Below are 20459 nucleotides of genomic sequence, written 5' to 3' on the forward strand. Positions count from 1 at the left end.
AGTCAGGTGCTCGCTTACTCAGTAGGCTACGCGCTAAATGCTCGTGGCAAAATGGATATCATGTCAGCTCATTTACGCCGACAACAAGACGATAAAAAGGAGAAACAGCCACAAACTATCCCCGCAGCATTAAGACAGACATTTTCAACTTATTCAAATTGCAAAAGACATCATGATATGAGACCTTACGCCCATTTTCACACAAACTCCGTCTGCAGTGCGTAGTCTATGCGGTGCGTATTTTTTCCGTACCCATGTTAACGGTTGCGGACTGAAAACGCAGCATATTTGAATACGAATACGCATACGCAGCGCAAAACGCACTGCAGACGGAGTTTTAAGAACATGCTTAAAGTAATTGAGCCCCGTTACAATGTTCCTTCACGAGCCCATTTCAGCCAGTAATTCCTGCTTTGTCCCAAAAAACAAAAGCACAAACAGAGAACCAATTGGCCAATGCAACAGCGGTTGCTCTGACAACAGACGGCTGGATGTCAAGGGCTACACAAAGCTACCTGACTGTAACGGCACATAACATTATGAATGGGAGCTGAACAGCCACGTTCTTCAGACACGCCCCCTTGAGAGTCAGACAAGTGAGGATTTGGGGGATGACAAAAGCAGTAGTGTGTGAAAAAAGTGTGGAGAGAGCTAATGTAAAGAGTTAATGTCTTATTCCTGTAACTACATAGAAGATGGGTAAAGTATAGCTCCATCATTGTTCAATGTAAAAAAAAAAAATCATACTTTGTTAGTTTTAATAAAAAAATAATTAAAAAGGTAATTTATCTGCCATTTTTTTCTTTTTGCTGTATCTAAAACATACCGAACCGTACCGAACCGAACCGTGACACCAGTGTATCGTATCGAACCGAACCGTGAATTTTGTGAACCGTTACACCCCTAATGTCTAGTCTTCATGCTCTGTTGAGTATGGTTTCACTAATAATGAACTTACATTTGCATAAAGCATGCATATTTGTCCATACCCATGTTGATTAGAGTATTAAAAACTTGAAACATATTAATTTAAGATACATTTATAACTGATAAAAATGTTAAATCAAGATTAACGGCGAGTTAACCCTTGACAATCGTGATTACCCACGAGTTAACTCATGACATTATATATATAATATATATAACTCATGTGATTGATCGTGATTAAATATCTTAATCAATTGACATAAATTGAAAGCCTTAAGATTCTACATCACAGTATTTATTTAAAAAAATCTTTTTGGGATTTTTTTATTTTTTATATCGCAATCAATGAGAATCTATGTAACAAGAATCAAAACTGAGATCGAAGGGAATTAATAACAAGTCTAAAGTAAAAAGTCTGGACAAATTACAATAATAAGAATTGGAGGGGGTGAAATATTATGAATACAGTGTCACAATGCAAACAAAATAACTTCACTTTCTCTATGTCACTTTTTTTCTTTAGATTTTTTGGGGTAAAACATGACCTGGACAAGCTGCTAAATGAGATTTACCTTGACTTAAAGGCTGAAAAGGAGCTGTCAATGGTTACAGAAAACTGAGTGTCTTAAAAAGGCACAACTGTTCTGCATTGACAGTTAAAGACTGTTCATTAATCATTCCTGGTGGAGGTGGAACCTTCCTAGGCCACAGTTACAGAAGAAAAAGTTACACAAAAAGTCTTCTCTCAAAGAAGTGCAACTGCAAAAAGTACATAAATTACCCATGATGACGATGACTCATCGTGGTCAAATAAAGTCTTAACAAATTATGAGAAGAGAGCATTGTGAGAAGAGAAGGCCAACAGATAATTATCATAAGAATTCAAACCATAAACCCCTGGCATGCGTGAAAAAAGTATTTCTTGTGTGAAAAAAAAAACTGGGTTGCAAAAGACTTCTGAATATGTGCTGTTACTGTGGCTGTGCTAAAGCACGACTCATGACCCACAGTCTAGTCCCACACTTCCACCCACCCTTCCAGCCAAAAGCTCCTCTAATGAGGGCCTTTCCTCTGAGAGGCCGCAAACAACATCCATTGCAAAAAAAAAAAAAAACAACAACAAATGCCTGGCTAAGGCTATATAATTGGCTGCCATAGAGAGTTTACTGGAAAGAGAGACCAAGCATGACGCTGACCAGATGCATTTCTTACTATTCTTGTTTGCTTCATTCTTTTAAAGAGATAGTTCACCCAAAAATAAACTGTCACAATTTACTCACCCTCATGTTGTTTAAAATCTATATTCTGCAAACAAACTGTTATTTAAGAAAGGGCTGCATCTGGGATTTAGTGTGTTAGAAGCAAAAGTATTTGATGAACATTAGGGGTGACCCCGAATAGTCGAAGATTCGATGCATCGATATGCGGAGCCGGATTCAACCACCGACCTCTCAGTCAAATATTTGCGGGTGTGCAACCCCTTTAAAGGGTTGGAAGCTCAGCGCTGTGCCATATCTTTAAAATGCGACAAACATGTTTTTAGTAAGTGTACGCATGTCGGTGGGGGCATTCGGCGCCTTTCCGTGGCGACTCAGGAGGTTGTTTAAAATCCTGCCGCACCATAGAGCCCCATTTCAAGGTTTTATATTAACTTTATATTATATTTCCCTCAAATCATCAATGTACATACTGATTTCACCCTGTGCTACAAGATACACCCATCGTACAGCTCTTCTGTCAGAAGTCGGTTCAATATTGAGCTTGCGCGTATATAATGTGCACGTCCGGTGCTGAGCTTCGCGTCTGGTGTGCGACCCCCTTTAGGCATAATCGCTTAAGAACTTCCATGTATATGCACTCCAAGTGTTCTTTTCCTCTCCAGGCAGGTATTTTTTTAGGTTTATTTATCAAAACGTTTATTGAAAATATATTTTTCATTTTTTTTCTTCATTTTTCTTTTTTTCTATATTTTAAAAATGTCTATTTTTTTTATATATTTGTGTGAAGTTCTGTATTTCGATCGCGGCTTTAAAATGTTATGAGAAAATGTTTTACGAATGTTTATCCACCACATTACCTTTTATTTAAACCTAAATAAAAAAGCCATTGTCAGTTCATCTGTCAGTTGGCAGGCAGTTGTGGTCGCTTTATTAAAAGTTGTTGCTGTGTGCAGTCGTGTGTAAAGGAAAATAAAAATAGTTTTACCCTTCTGCTGACTAGTGTCATGCCCCTCCCAACCCATTCACACACACAGATGATTCGACTATCGGTCGACCATAGAGAGATTTGACCATTCTGATTCGAATGTGTAAATCCTTAGTCGGGGACAACCCTAATGAACATAATACTCCTCAATATCTAATTTTTGACGGAGGTAGCGTTTAGTGTTTTTTTTCCAATACCGAAATTAAAATTGGAGAAAAAAATGTATATCGAAAATAACATTCATTATGCAAAATATAATTTTGCTGTGCAATATGAGCAGGATTCAACTTCAATGCAGTAAACCTCGGCATTAGCAAACACATTCAAACCTCTTGTGGTGTACCTCCACCGCCTCTCTGCACTGCCTAGTCTATATCCCTGACTGACAGGTCCAGCCGAGTTTCTTAACAGCCCTGTAGGTTTGGTAGTTTGCCTTGGCTGGATCGCAGTTCCTCAGCAGGCGTTTTCAATTTGAGATATCAGATCCACTGCACTCTCCTCGCTCGGGAATGGGGCAGGATGGCCGCGGGGGCATGGCTGTCTTAGAACTCTGTGTGTTGGAAAGGCAAACGACAGAGGGACCCTGAACCGTTCGAGGCTCGTGAGGCGGGTGAGGATTAAACGGCAGCCTTGTCATGCTCCAGAAGTCGGGGGTCTGGAGGCTGCTGTACCCTCAGGGATTAAAACCAGGATTAAAACATCAGCTTCACGCAGGTAGAACAGCAAAAATTCTTGCTAAAGCTCTCTGAAATATAACTGCCAACAAATGGATTAAACGGACTGAACAAACTGTACCTAAGCAAGTGCGAAAACAAGGAAATAACAGATTTGTAATTTTTAATCTTTCGAATTTAAACTAAACGGATATTAAAAATAATTCAATTTTTACATGTTAACACACATTTTTTGTTTGTTTTTCTGTGTAATTCATCAGTGCATGTTGTTTACAATTAAAGGGGACCTTTATGCCCTTTTTCAAAGTCTTGATTTTGTTTTCAGTATGTACTAGAATGGGATTTCATCCTTGAATGTAAAAAAAAAAAAACATATTTTACTTTGTTGCAGCATCTGTCTTCTCATTTTGTAACACTGTATTTAGTTCTGGTAAATATCAAAGAAAAATATGGATTTAGTGTCCGTGACGTCACCCATAGGATTCCGAAGAGCTGATCTGAAGCATATAGTAGAGACCTGGCCGTTGCCATCACGCCCAGATAACAGAAAATGGGCAAAGAGGCGGGATGTGGGTGGAGTTTAGGTGATACGATGACTAACAGACAGCGAATACATGGCTATCCACCTGTCAAGTGACCACGCCCTTAAGGCTTTATATAATGTAAACGAATGAGTTATTAAAAAAAAATCACCCCCTTCACAATTGTCATGAAGGGAAAAATTAGCCGTATAGACCAAAACCATAATTTGTACTAGGTTGTAAACATGTTTTTATTCTGCTGTAATGTTGGGAATATTATCATGGGGCTCAATAAGATTCTGCTCCCTTCTCGAGCCTGTCCCTAGTGGCCAGTCAAGGAATTGCAGTTTAAGTCACTTCCGTATTGGCTTCAACAGAAACTGGGGGAGGTCGCTGCTTGGAATATATGAATCTCCTCCTTCCACAAAAGCTCTGATTGGTCAGCTAAACCCATGTGCTGTGATTGGTCAACAGCTTTGCACGCGTTTCAGAAATATCACGCCCCCTACCAAATGTTTCAAAACTGACTGTATTTACCTGAATACTCTGCAAGACCAGCATTTTGACATATTTTATGTATTTGACCGCATAAAAGCAATAAGAATGGGGAAAAAAGTCAACGGTATTCACAAACTGTTTGAGAGTCAGTTTTTACCTGCGTGCCACTTATATAGATCAGCGGTGCACATGCTTTTTGCGTGAGCACGAAATCTGCGGGAATGAGTAAAATCATGCGCAATAAAAGCAATATTCAACTGGTCAGCGAGCGGGTGTGTGTCAATTCATCGTTCGTGAAAGAAAAAAGCGAGAACACGCAGCCGGTATCGTTGTATCAATACTGCAAAAGAAGCATTTAAACTGTTTCCGATATTTCAGTATCGATAAATATTGACATTTCTAGACACAAAACACTAAAGGAAGATTAAAATGTACAAAAGCATAACAGGACCCCTTTAAAAATGTGGACTCTCTCATAAAAAATTCTGCAAGAACTTTCCAGTGGACACCGCCAAACTTCCTTGTGTCAACCTTTTAATTGCAGACATCTGGCTATATTCTCTCACGAAACGCCCACTTTTTCCCTAACATTTCATCTCATTACAAAAGTAAAAAGGGTTGCGAACAGCATTTCATTTCGACTTTAAAGAGGCGCCTCAGTCTGCTTTCAGCACGGCTGTTTTAGTAAAAGAACAAGGTCAGACACTACCAACAAAGACACACAAAAACTGAAGTAGTCATGTACAGATGTTCTTCTGTGCTCTGATTGGCAGATGAGACATCCCCAGGGGGAAGCTCATTACCCAGGTGCCAACATCGTTTGTATAACCTCAAAGCACTCGCCTCTTTGCCATCTTTGCACCTACGACTGGCACTCACCGACAGCTGGTACAAAACCTGTGAGACTCAAGAGGGACAGGAGAGGAAACAAGCTAACACAAACACTTACACACGTAAATCACGTACACTCGATCTGACGATCTGAGCTCAATGGCGTGTTGCCGCGCTACACGATACCTCGCACACTGGGACGGCCTTGAGAGATTATCGTTTCAAATCCCTCTTTAAATCTAGCACAAAGCATGCTGGGAGATAATTAGTCACAAGCCATCTGCAGGTTTAACGGTCAAAAGTGTTATTTTTGTATTGTCACACATAAAGGCAATTTTAAGAGTCGCCTGGTGAATTCAGGATTTTAATGTTTGAATGATTGCCCTCCTTTCCAAAAAATTAGCTAACTAACATACAAAAGATCCCACGGTGCTTTGCTCTGTGGGGGGTTCAGCTGAACAGCCCTACACTACCTAACAGAAGGGATCCAGAAGAAAAATAGCTTTCAAAAATATCCACAGAGCTAATTATTTGTATGTACAATCCATTCAAAACAGACCAACAACAAGCTCTAGGGATGATCAAAAATTATTATATTCTAGTTAAAACAACTAGCTAACCCTTTTTTACCTAACACTGTTCTTTTAGAAAATTTGTTGTCTAGGAAATGACAAAACAATAAAACGACAATTAAACTTTGACAATAAACAGAAATTTAAGCTAGGCTATAGAAAAATTTCAGCCAATATTCTTTGGAAATTTGAATATGTAAATGCAACTGTAGATGCATAATATACAAGTTTAAAAAATAAAATAAATAATAATAAAAAAGCACATTAATAAAGAGCCTCTAATATTATTTGAGCAGAGGCAGTTTACATTTGCTATGCATTTTTAAGCACTTAAGCAGGGCAAAAATGTGATTATATATTAGTTGATATTTTAAAGCAAATCTAATATTTTTAGTTTTTGGAGCAGGTCCTTCTCAAAAAGTTAGAATATTGTGATGAAGTTCATTATTTTCCATAATATAATGCTAAAAATTAAACTTTCATATATTTTAGATTCATTGCACACCAACTGAAATATTTCAGGTCTTTTATTGTTTTAATACTGATGATTTTGGCATACAGCTCATGAAAACCCAAAATTCTCTCAAAAAATTAGCATATTTAATCTGACCAATAAAAGTAAAGTGTTTTTAATACAAAAAAAGTCAACCTTCAAATAATTATGTTCAGTTATGCACTCAATACTTGGTCTGGAATCCTTTTGCAGAAATGACTGCTTCAATGCGGCGTGGCATGGAGGCGATCAGCCTGTGGCACTGCTGAGGTGTTATGGAGGCCCAGGATGCTTCGATAGCGGCCTTAAGCTCATCCAGAGTGGGTCCCAGTGGGTCTTGCGTCTCTCAACTTTCTCTTCACAATATCCCACAGATTCTCTATGGGGTTCAGGTCAGGAGAGTTGGCAGGCCAATTGAGCACAGTAATATCATGGTCAGTAAACCATTTACCAGTGGTTTTGGCACTGTGAGCAGGTGCCAGGTCGTGCTGAAAAACCAAATCTTCATCTCCATAAAGCTTTTCAGCAGATGGAAGCATGAAGTGCTCCAAAATCTCCTGATAGCTAGCTGCATTGGCCCTGCCCTTGATAAAACACAGTGGACCAACACCAGCAGCTGACATGGCACCCCAGACCATCACTGACTGTGGGTACTTGACACTGGACTTCAGGCATTTCATTCCTTCTCCCCAGTCTTCCTCCAGACTCTGGCACCTTGATTTCCGAATGACATGCAAAATTTGCTTTCATCCGAAAAAAGTACTTTGGACCACTGAGCAACAGTCCAGTGCTGCTTCTCTGTAGCCCAAAGTGGCTTGACCTGGGGAATGCGGCACCTGTAGCCCATTTCCTGCACACGCCTGCGCACGGTGGCTCTGGATGTTTCTACTCCAGACTCAGTCCACTGCTTCCGCAGGTCCTCCAAGGTCTGGAATCGGTCCTTCTCCACAATCTTCCTCAGGGTCTGGTCACCTCTTCTCGTGCAGCATTTTTTGCCACACTTTCCTTCCCACAGACATCCCACTGAGGTGCCTTGATACAGCACTCTGGGAACAGCCTATTCGTTCAGAAATTTCTTTCTGTGTCTTACCCTCTCGCTTGAGGGTGCCAATGATGGCCTTCTGGACAGCAGTCAGGTCGGCAGTCTTACTCATGATTGCGGTTTTGAGTAAAGAACCAGGCTGGGAGTTTTTAAAAGCCTCAGGAATCTTTTGCAGCAGTTTAGAGTTAATTCGTTGATTCAGATGATTAGGTTAATAGCTCGTTTAGAGAACCTTTTCATGATATGCATATGTTTTGAGATAGGAATTTTGGGTTTTCATGAGCTGTATGCCAAAATCATCAGTATTAAAACAATTCTTCTTCTTCTTTAGCCTGTTCCCTTCAGGGGTCGCCACAGCGAATCATCTGCCTCCATCTATTTCTATCCTCTGTATCCTCTTCTCTCAGACCGACTACCTTCACGTCCTCCTTCACTACATCCATAAACCTTCTCTTTGGTCTTCCTCTTGACCTCCTGTCTGGCAGTTCAAGTATTAAAACAATAAAAGACCTGAAATATTTCAGTTGGGGTGCAATGAATCTAAAATATATTTTATAATATATTAAAATATATGAATTTTTATCATTATATTATGGAAAATAATGAACTTTATCACAATATGCAAATTTTTTGAGAAGGACCTGTATGTTATGTCAGTAAAGCTACCTGAAAAAGGAAAAAAAATTATAATAATAATTTAAAGAAAAAATATATATATTATACATACATAATTTGAGTGATCTGCTGAAATGCGCAGGTCATACCCTCATAAAAGGATGCAGTCTGAAATCTTTTTTTTTTAACCCCCAAAAAATTAATTCAATGAATCTTCTAAAATACCTACAGAGAAAAAAAATGGGAAAGCTACATCTAGAGCAAAAAAAAAAAAAAAAAAGTGATTTTTACATACTGATTTAACTGCTCTAATTTATTGCAATGCTTCGACCAACATACTGTAAAAAAAATGTTGACTAATGATTATGTTTTAGTTAACTGGAATATTAAATGCAAAAAAGTTGGCTTAGCCAGTGAAAAGAAATTGGTTCAACAATCGTTGGACCAACCTAGTATTAATTGTAAATTTGATTTGTAAATGCAAGTTAATAAGCATACAATGTGACCTTACTAAGTTAATTGAGTTAAGTGAACTACTTTGTTTAAAAGTTGAGTAAATTAAAAAAAAGCTGTAAGTTGCCTTACAATTTTAAGTAATGTCAACTTTTTCTTTTTTTTATAGTGCAGGTCTTCGTCAGGCACATGCAAAAACACATCTAAAGACCTTGAGAGAATGGCTGGAAAGAGGTAGAGACACGAGAGAGTCGGGGTACTGTGGCAGAGACACAAGAAGAATAGAGGGAAGGAGAGGCGAGACGCGATAAAAAAAGAAGAAGTGGAAAATCCTCAACAAATGGCGAGCAGCTCTGGGCAGCGATGGGGTCATGGTGAGCTACAAACAATCTGCATTAATTACAGAAGCTGGATATTCATTCAAACCCAGACAGAACAAAATGCTTGCAAGAAATTGGCTTTAATGAATCTCAAATGCAATTCCACTTCGCCAATTCCACGACTAGCTTCAGAGAGGTGGGAGAAAGACAGATAGCGACCGCAACATAAAGTTGATAGCAAAGAAAAATAATCAATGTTTTGGGTTGGGGGGGGGGGGGGGGGCGACTTCGAATCCTGCATTTACGTTAATGAGAATCTGGCATGTTCTGCTCCTTCCACATGCACTTCCTTTCATTCTACTTGCCGAGAAGGGACAAAAATGACCCATCTCCATAGAAACCAGGCCATATTCCTTTGAAAGCAATGGAGCAAGGCTACGATGGTGCCTCGCTTTTGACCCTATCATCAATTATAGACTATTTCAGGAAGTAAACTAGAGGACCGCAGAAAGGCTTACCTTGCCGGCAACATGATCATTAATTTAATGAAACATCTTCAAGGCACTAAAAATCTCATCTCTATTCAGGAAAGTCAAGGTTATTATGAGGCTGTTATCAGCCGGAACAAAATAACCTTTTTTTTTTCCTAGGCGTGTTTGTTTAGTAAATGTCTGCACCGAAACTTGGAACCTTAAACTCTTAACAAAAAAAAAAAATCTCTTTGAAGTCTAATTTGGGTGACCAACTTTTCTAGCTAATCAATTAAAAACAAATTGTTCTAAAAAACACACGCAGATGTTGATAGTGCTCATTTCAAATCTTACAAAAATTGCATTATGATTAAGAGACAATCTTTAACTCTTACTTTATATTGGCTTCACTCCTTGTTGCAGCAGTGTGAAACTGTTCAGCGGACGTCTTAAAGCGCTCCTCATTCTGAAAAACAAACCATGACGATACTGATTATGAGATGAATCTTCATCTGAAGATCTGAATAAACTGACTCTGAGAATGCAAGTGGAGGTTGAACATAAAGCTGATAGAATCGAATAGAATAGGTGTCCAAAAACAACTGTCTCATTCAAATATACATTCCAACAAGGTGTCTCATTCAAATATACATTCCAAACTTGTGTAGGATAGAACATAGGGATAGAAAATGCATCTTGGAAAAACAATTATGGCACTTAAGTATGATGTCACATCAAGACACTGAACACTCTGTTGTATATGTTTCTGATCTTCTCCTCTACAAGGCAAAAAAATAAATAAAAAAAAAGAGCCAAATGATGAGTGTATGAAGCTTCACTAAGTATAATAGACTTTTGAACCTCTAGATCCTGAATTATTTGAATTCAGTTCATAGTTCTCAGCTTTCTAATACTATCTCTTGCAGTAGAAGAATGCTTGGCTGTTCACACACGATCACGAAGACAACTACTCTTAAAAGGGTTTAAATGAGGCGTTAATCACCAGTTATATAGTTAAACAGTTATATAGTTATTCCCAGTTATACTGGGAATATGAGAACACCTTTCTCAGACTGGGATGCTATGAACATACAAAGCCATTTACAGTACCTGTAGGAAACCAAACATGTTATAATTTAAAGAGTTTTTTCCCTGATGTTCACTTGTGTTAAGACAAGGTTCTGTGCACCAAAACAAAATCATTATTTAGTTACCTATGACCATTTTCCAACCTCTCTCTTTTTGATCCTTACAATGAAACGCTTCTTTTTAATTCTGTGCCATTGAAGTCACCATGAAATCAAAATGGAGAATTCTTTTTTTTCATGGAATATTGAAGCATTATTATAAATGATTTATCCTTGCACATCATTATTTTTTTTAATTAATGTGCCCTCGTAATCTTTAATCAAAATAACCTCCCCTCCCTCTTGCCATGACATTTCTTCTTTTCTCTAATGATGTGTTTACTGGTGCGAGGGCGGGACAACCTGTCACTTACATGAGATCGACCAATAACAAACCACAACCATCCAATGATCACAATCAAGTCCCATCCTACATATTTTCTTATTTGAAGCTGAGAAAAAAAGTTGCTTTACTCGGATGTGTCACAATATGGAAGAAAAGTCTAACGCAACTTCAGTTTCATGCCCACTTCAAGATTACATAAATTAAATTGTTAGATACAGTATGAAAAGAGATGTATACACTGTAAAAAAAAGAAAAGAAAAGTTTTTTGTTGGTTTAACTTAAAAAAGTAAGTTACCTAGTTGCCTTAAAAAAATTTGAGTTTATTGAAATTAAAAATTTGAGTTGATACAATGAAGGAAATTTGTTTAATAAATAGTAACTCAAAATATTTTTGTATCTGAACCACATAAAAATGTGATAAATCATGAAAATAGCACTATTTGGCATGTTTCACTTCGTCATCAGAAATAATACACACACAATTACCCAATATGCTTACAAAATCTTTTATTAATATTTTAATAAAGGTTGTTGAATCTCAAAAAAATGTTCATTGTATTAACTCAAAATTTTAATTTCAATGAACTCAAAATTGTAAGGCAACCAGGTAACTTTTTTTCTAAATAATTTTTTACAGTGTAGGAATTAAAATGTGTCTTTTCACTTACAGTAAATCACATGAAGCAAAAATATTGATAACTCTTCCTGCACTATAGAGATTTTTGTGTATAAATCAAATACCTAAATCTAAAGTTTTTTTAAAAGGGATAGTTGACCCAAAAATGAAAATTACCTCATGATTTACTCACCCTCAAGGTGTATAAGTTATTTTTCTTTCAGACTAATACAATCAAAGTTATATAAAAAAAAATCCAGCTTCCAAGCTTTATAATGGTAGTGAATGGCTGTTTCTGTTTTATAGTCCATAAAGTCCATCTATCTATCATAAAAGTGCTCCACACGGCTCCCGAGGGTAAAGGCCTTTTGAAATGAAGCAATGCTTTGTGTAAGAAAAATATAAATATTTAATGGGGGGCAAATATCCGAACACCATATAGGCAATGCTGACGTGTAAACGTGGGTGGTCAAGCTGTAATGTATTCATAAAAATATTCTCCACCACCACCAACATTATCAAACGACTGAATCTCATTCTACAGGAATCTTGACACTGTAGAAAGAGTTAAATAGCATGTGGGCGGATCCTTTATAATACGCAAAATAAAGAGTGAAAACTGTTGAGTATGATGCAGTCTAGCAGGATTACCGACACACTGACCCAAATACATTTCCTGAATCCCTTTATCCTTTCAGGGAGCAATCCCTGACAGATCTTCAATTCAGGGTCATTTTCATGCCAGCGGGAAACACTTAATGCTGTAAAACAAAACTAATCCTCGATAACAAGAGCTTTCCTGCCAGGGCCAGTGAGCTTAGGACCCTAATTCTGTAAATGAAAAACATTTACATATAGATCTGAAGCGATTGTTGAGATTTACATGGGACCTTTGGATAATTTTAAAGCCTTTGACATTTATTCATTGCAAGATAATGATATCTGACCATCATCACAGCTGCTATACACCAGTTGACACTTGATGGATTTTTGCTAGAAATGAACAAGTGACTCTAAATGAGAACACAGAGAGGAAAGATAAGGGTTACCGAAATGAAAAAGCGTTCTCGCATCCTCGCATGCATTAGCACAGAGCGTCCCTTCCTGTAGCATCGCAGCAGGAAGGGATTTGTTCGTTATAATCACGCAGCTGGCACCTGCTTTGTCATTCTCCTCTTTGCCTGGCACTGCCCGTCAGTGACACCCTCGTCTTTCAGTCACAGCCGCTGCATTTCTAATCCAATCAGCATTTTAATCTGTATCGGGCAGCTATGCTTCACTGCAGGGTGCATTTGCTGCAAGACTTCCTCCTAAGGACGAGCGCTTCCTGTGACAGACAGAGATCAGCACTGGGGAATCTATGGACCTAAAGCATTAACCATCCATTATGACTGTAAACCGTGTTAGCGTGCAATCAAAAAGAACCTTCGATTTTAGAAAAGTGGCATAGATGTTGGCGTGCATGTTCCAGAGACTCAGACAATGTACACACTGAAAAAAATTGTGGAGGATGTAGCTGTGAATCGTAAAAGCAAAAGGAGTAAAAGTAAGAAAACTGATAAAACACGATTGAATGGTTACATTTTGTGGCACATACACAGAACACTAGTAGAATCAGGCATTGCATCTGGGGCCTATTGCACCAGTCATACATATGGTACAACCTAGGTAGTGGCATAAATGGGCAAGATAAAACGTACAGACTATTAAATGTTACAGTGCTGCATCATTAAATTGATTTAAAATGCAATCAAGCATAAACTAAGTATCTACATATTACCAGTAGCAACAAATGGAATAAAATCAACAAGCTTGTGCTTTACCTGACAGACTTAGACAAACAGTATAATTTTGTGACAACATTTTTTTTTAGGGGTGCCCCTAATAGTTGACTAAACATTAGTCAACGAAAAGAGGCTTAGTCAACCAAAATTTTTACCTACTTTATATTAGGTGGCCTTAAAGGGGGAGTGAAATGCTGTTTCATGCATACTGAGCTTTTTACACTGTTAAAGACTTGGATTCCCATCCTAAACATAGACAAAGTTTCAAAAACTAATGTTGGACGTTTGATGGAGTATTTCTGTGTTAAAAATACTCCTTCCGGTTTCTCACAAGTTTCGGAGAGGTTTTTTTCGAGTATGGGTCTACTTGACGTTAATAGAGCGGAAGGTCCTTGTATGGGCCGTACGGGCACTTCTCCCGTTAGGGTGCGCGCGCGCGACTAGAGTGAGAGAGGAAATGCACGCCCGGAAACACTCGCTCAGATGCAGATCCAGTCGATCCAGGCGTCGCGCTCCACTTTATTCCTATGGGTGACGTCGAGCGACTTCCAACGCTTCAGCACAGCATTCCGGGAAGGCAGCGCTGCATTTGAACCGATTTGAACGCAGAAATGACGGGAAGCTTCACAACATCGCTTCAGTCGCGACGCAAAAGTGGATCTCCACCGTTCACTGCTGTCAGGACTTTACCAAATCATACCAAAGAAGAGTGTTAGGTCCTGCTTTGGAAGCAGCCGGTGAGTAAAACTGCTTCAAATGTCTGTGCTGTTGGCTCGTCGCGTGAGTAAACATCAGTAAACGACACAATTGCGTGCTTCGTCATTTAAATGCGCTAACCTACTCTATTGTTGTTCTATGTAAGTTATAACGTTACACTAGTCTGACGTGCAAAACCGTTTTGCTTGCTACTGCTAAGTTTTAGTCACATACAATAGTCCATAAACCGAATCATGTCCTCATAAACTGCGAGTAAACACAAACGTTGACAGGCCACTAAATACAGTACATACCACAGAGACGGACGTCCTGCTGTTGCTGTTTCTCCTGTTCAATTTATTTCTGCCTCCCAATGATTCTGGATCATGATCTATATTAGCTGAGCCATGAGTTTCTCCACGCTTGAGGACGTCACCGCTTTGTTCGCGATCGTCATTCTTTAGCTCCCCCCACACGATACGCCTTCAGGCGCTCGTTTTTTTCCGGAAAGACTCGGTACAGCCCATATTTCTTTTATAAACATAATAAAACTAAAGACTTTTTGGAGATATGAAGGATGCAATACTACTCTATAGGTACTCAAGATTGGCATGAGATTGACTGAAACTGAGTGTTTCACCCCCCCTTTAACTACTATGTACATTTAACATTTAAATGAATAATTTGATACAATGAACTTATTGTGTACATACATGTTTTTACATTGTACTTATATTTAAAAAATGACCTGCATGTAATTACATCTCTGTAATTAAAGGGTTAGTTCACCTAAAAATTAAAATTCTCTCATTAATTACTTACCCTAATGTCGTTTGACAGCTATAAGACCTCTGTTCATCTTCAGAACACAAATGAAGATATTTTTGTTGAAATCCGATGGCTCAGACAGGCCTTCATTGACACCAATGTCATTTCCTCTCTCAAGACCCATAAAAGCATTAAAGACATTGTTAAAAAATCTCACTACAGTGCTCTACAATAATTTTATGACGCGACGAGAATAGTTTTTGTGCTATTGTACAAAAACGTGCTCGTTTCTGTTAGATATAGCCAACGCACTTTTCATTGCTGTTCATACTGGTTAAATGTAACGGGATACTAATTAAAGAAACAGTGTATGATGACGTGTAATGGTGTAGTAGTGGTGTCCCATTTCTTAGGGGAATATTTTCACCTCTACGCCTTGCCTCTCCGTTTCAAGGGGCACAGGTAGGTGAACGGCTAGGGGAAGGGGTATAAAATAGAATTGGCATTATGCCTAAATGTTCGAAAGCTCGTTTGACACTGAAGATTGGAGTAATGATGCTAAAAATTCAGAAAATTCATACATAATAAAAAAGTAATTTGTAAAGATTTACATTTCCCATGCCTTCATTGCAACATATTGATATCTGACCGTCATTTATGCTAGAAATGAAAATAAACTTTTCACAATATTACACTTTTAATGTATTTCTGATCAAGTGAATGCAGCCTTGGTGAGCAATGAGCATGCAAGAGTTCTTTCAAAAAGGATTGCTGGTAACAAATCATTCCAACAAATAAAACACTTTCAACAATGCAGGATCTGTGCGACTTTAGTAAAATATGTAGGATACAGTCTTCTCTTAGAACAGCAAAAACTGACATCTATTATGTCAGAGAGGCCTTGTTCCTTCCTTGTTATAACTGAATCAAACATAAATATGAACATTTTATATGGCTGAATAAGCAGACGCAACATAACCAGACGTTTTGTCAACCCATCAGCGATTACTTTTCGCATTACCATTGTAGCGACTCAGGCGAATCAAACACACAATCGCCAGTTACATTTAACAAATAGGTTTTGAAAGTTGTGCTGATGGCAGACCTTCCCCCAACACAACAGAGGGAGATTCTTCAGTCACCCTGGAAACCATCTGATAAGGTGTTTTATGGCCCCCAAGAGAATTCGGCCACATGAAGTCTTATACACAAAGAGCTTAAGACACAGAGCTTTTGCCTCAAATTATAGACAAACCATCTATAAATGAACATGCACCCCAGGACATTATATGTAAACACATAACTGTCTTGTAAAATGTTTATTCTGTATGGTATTTTGCATCTTTTTGTCTTTGTCTTAACAAAGTACTAGTTCAGATAACCTCATATATGTCATGTCTCCTATCAAATTAATGCTCACTTCACGACTTACACTTCCATGTATATCACTTATTCAGAAAAGGCAGTGTGTGTTTGTTGCATTAATTATAGTATGAAGACTCAGAGACCCACTGAGTCGAACTTTCAAACAAAGGACAATAAAATCTGCTGAGGAATTTCCCGCCGGGAAATCCCAACACTCTCATTGGTTAAGTCTAACCCCAGAGGGTGGGACTACTCCCAGACCTTAAAAGAGGTGCTCGGATGCCCTCCCTCTCTCTCTCTTCTCTCTCTGGCTGAACCAACACGTCATCGTGGCTGGCCCTTGAGCCAGGCCACCAATGCAGGCCCTCCAAGCAGGCCCCAACTCTTCCTCTTCTCTTACTCCGCTCTCTTCACTTCTCCTCTCTCTCCCTGTGGGAGCCAACACCCACGGGGGGGGGGGCTGGCACTTAAGCCATGCCACCAATGCAGGCCCTCCAAGCAGGCCTCATCTCTTCCAAAAATCTTCTCTTCTACAATCCGATCTTCAAAAACACAAAGCATCGCTAAAGCAAACAGCCGCTTCCCTCCCAACCTCGGAAAGGACCGCCGGACACGCAGAGACACGCAGAGACACATACGCACACAAGCGAGAAGCCAAAACGAAACCAAAAAGAATGCAAGTATTCTTATTCTTACTGCTGTAAAGAGGGTGTGTTATTCTCCCGTTGGGATAAATTAACTCCGTGAAGGTCGTATTTGGTTGAACTGAAGGAAAGCTGTTTCTTACCCTCCCCCACTCTCTTTGTCTCTCTCTCTCCCTCTCTCTTTGTCTCTCTCTCTCTCTTTTATCTCTCTCTAACTTCAGTCTATTCATTATTCTCTTTTATGTATTCTTTCGTTAATATCTATACTTCTACTCTCGTGATGCATATTTAGTATGTACTTTCTGTGTGAATTGTAGTGTTATTTTTTTTAGTCTGTGTTTATTAAACCTTCAAAAGACATTTAATGAGTTGAATCTGTTATTCTGCCACATACACAAAGTCAATGAAACTTGCGATCTAAACGTTACCTAACTGCTTATGCTACTATGTTAGTAAAGTAAACTGTATGACCATTTGAAATATTGAACTTATCCTGATCAGTAAAGTTAATGTTTCTTATGCGCTTGTAAAGCAGTAATCCCTTTATTGAGAATTGATTTGAAAAGTCTATAACTAATTTGCAGGACAAACTTAGTAGGATAATTTCAAGCAATTTCATAAAGGGTTACTTGTATTTAATTAAACAAGTTTCCCTATCGGAAAATTTTAATACGTAATGAACAACTGGCAAATCATATTCATAAATTCATGAATATTGAATATTAAATCCCTTTTGAGTTAATTATTCCCCGAGACATTAAACTCATGAGTCGTTGTTGTTACATATTTTATGGTGGAGAAAAATGCGGGCAAGTTTCAAACGTTTGTGTATGTGTGAATGATATTCATATTCTATTCATTGTGTATTTTTGAGGTATTAATAACCTGCACGCGCGTTTTTGTTTCGTTTTGTTTTGGTGTTGTTTTGTGAATTGAACGGTACGCGCAAGGCGAACCCAAGCATAAACAGATGCTGAGAAATGTTGAAGTAGCCGGATTATATTAATAAAAATATGAACGGTACGAAAATCCGCGTGATCTCCGAAACCCCCTGCAGCCGTAGGCGCAATAGGTTTTATCCGCGTGATTTCCAAACAAATGTATTGTAGGAAATCCATACATTTGACTCGAGCAATATATTATGTGTTCCATCAAAATAATGAGATTTTGATGATGTCTGTAGACACGTACGTTGCGTTATCCCGCTTGATCTGAACTACAAAAAGTTTCTATCTGTGCGGAAGATTGGGACAGGACGAGACTCTCCTGTACAATATAAGGGGCCTCAGAATAATTATTATATCGTTAAGATAAACGATAACTCCTGGTTTAAGTCTGGCTTAGCTAACCAAAGACCTGAGACCTAAAACATTTGAATCAGAGATGCTGAAAACCGTCAGCCATATTGATAAATGTCTATTGGAGTCCATGTAAAATGCGTGAATAGGCAGACGGAAAATTCCTGCTTTCAACCGTTTTGTTACTCGTGCATCTAGAGCACCAGTCATTTGTAAATGATCTGCAAAAGCCAGTAAAGTGCGAAACACCAGGGCGACTCAGAAATTGCAACGCCGCTTGCAAACCGCCAGAGGGCGACTCAAGAATTGCAACGCCGCTTGCAAACCGCCAGAGGGCGACTCAAGAATTGCAACGCCGCTTGCAAACCGCCAGAGGGCGACTCAAGAATTGCAACGCCGCTTGCAAACCGCCAGAGGGCGACTCAAGAATTGCAACGCCGCCTTGCAGCACGCCGGAGGGCGACTCTAGAACCAGACAAAGCCATCTGGTGAGCATTTCCGCCTAACTAACTCTAGTCTAGGGCGGGCGCAACAGCGCCATCGTGTGGATAAATTCGGATAGTTTCACTCTCCGTTATTTGATTCTGCCTTAACAAAATAAGTTTGAGCCTATAAATTGTTTATTGCTTACTGTTGTACACAGTTTCATTTATACAATTTTTCTAGCAACAACCAAGTCTCCTTTCTCGCTGATTAAACACCCTTATTCGAATTTGAAGTTTAAAAACAAACATAACTTCCTCTAACTCAAAGTGAAATTAGGTTTAAGTCACAGACAGTCCAATTGGAAGGAAGGACGCCACCGTGTGGCTATACCCTGTTAAGTCAGCGCAACACTAAATCCCTACTCCCTTTCTGATTAATTATTTTATTTGGATAACTCCCACTTAGAGATTAATCGTTATAGGATAAGATTTTTGATTGGCTTTCTTTTATTTGATTTTCCTTACAGGCTTATTTAAATTTCATTTAAACTTGCTTTGAATTTAATTTGAATTAAGTTGAGCTTCTAATTCTTTTATTTTATTTTATTTTATTTATAATTTTATTTTAATTTTTAATTTTAATTTTTAATTTTAATTAAATTTTTTTCTTTTATTAAATTTTTATTTTTATTTTTATTTTTATTTTTATTTTTATTTTTATTTCTCTCTGCAAAAGTTTTCTTTTCCACTCCCATTGGGAATAAAGCTCAGTCTGGTAATTACAAACAGTATCAAAAGTGCTTTTGTTTTATCATTACTTGACAGAAACTTTTGCCTTTTTCTAAATTGCTCTTGATATTTAATCTTCCACTTAAGCGACCTCAATTCACCCCGGATGAGCTAAATGGGATAACCCATAGTACAAGCCGAATTTTAGTATATCTTGAGCATTTAGCCAATTAATTTCCCTAACACTCCCGGCGCGCACGCTGACATTCCTTTCATTACAGACCAATTCATCTTGTGTTTGTTTCCACTGTGCTCTTTCCTATCCTCACTGTTGGACTATCACGATTGTGTTTCTTTCAGTTCACCAAGAGACCCCAAGGAGAATTAAATAGTCCCGGGACGACCGAGCAGCAGTTCACCAAGTGACCCCCCAGGGCTACCGCCCACCTAATTGTCTGAATTGTCTAATTATCTAACTGTCTAGATCAGTTAGCCAAAATTCCCAGCTATCCGTACGATAGCTCATTAGCTTAGAACAAGCTTGCATTGGCTCTCTCTGTGTGTGTGTGTGTGTGCTGTGTTTCTTTCGTCCGCAGTAATGTTCCGTGCACCCAGTTCCGCCGTCCCGTGGGACCGCCTAACGACATGGCTGGAAGCGCTAACGGCCACCAGTCAAGGAAGTCTGGGACAGCTGAACCAGGAACAACTGGACACCGAGCTAGACCAGCTGATGACACACGACCCCACGCACAGCTACTCCAACAAGGAAGTGGCCAAGATCCTCGGAAGCCTCGCCCACGTCCTCATCGCACAGGCACGTCTAAGCGAAAAGAGCTACGACAACCTGGAACAGGAGGCAGCAACGCTAAAGCTTCAAGCCAAGGAGGCCCGGAGAGACCAAGCCCTCACCCAGCTTCGTCTAGATCAGCTTCTAGACACAGAGAAAGACGACGAAACAGACAAAGAGCAAAGAAAAGAAATAGAAAGACTTCAAAAGACCCTGAAGGAGCTCCGTCGTGACACCGACCGACGAGTACAGT

At 38.9% G+C, this 20459-nt stretch overlaps 1 protein-coding gene across 3 annotated transcripts in view; it reads right to left on the minus strand.

Moving 5' to 3' along the window:
- chchd6a (coiled-coil-helix-coiled-coil-helix domain containing 6a) overlaps positions 1-20459 on the minus strand; it is a 110500-nt gene that overhangs the window by 34504 nt on the left and 55537 nt on the right. For all 3 annotated transcript variants that reach the window (XM_067445764.1, XM_067445765.1, XM_067445766.1), the window contains one exon: positions 10017-10087. In XM_067445764.1, the coding sequence (XP_067301865.1) occupies positions 10017-10087 (71 nt within the window). The remainder of the gene's footprint in view (positions 1-10016; positions 10088-20459) is intronic.

This window comes from Pseudorasbora parva, chromosome 6, assembly GCF_024679245.1.
Source record: "Pseudorasbora parva isolate DD20220531a chromosome 6, ASM2467924v1, whole genome shotgun sequence".
Taxonomy (NCBI): Eukaryota; Metazoa; Chordata; class Actinopteri; order Cypriniformes; family Gobionidae; genus Pseudorasbora; species Pseudorasbora parva.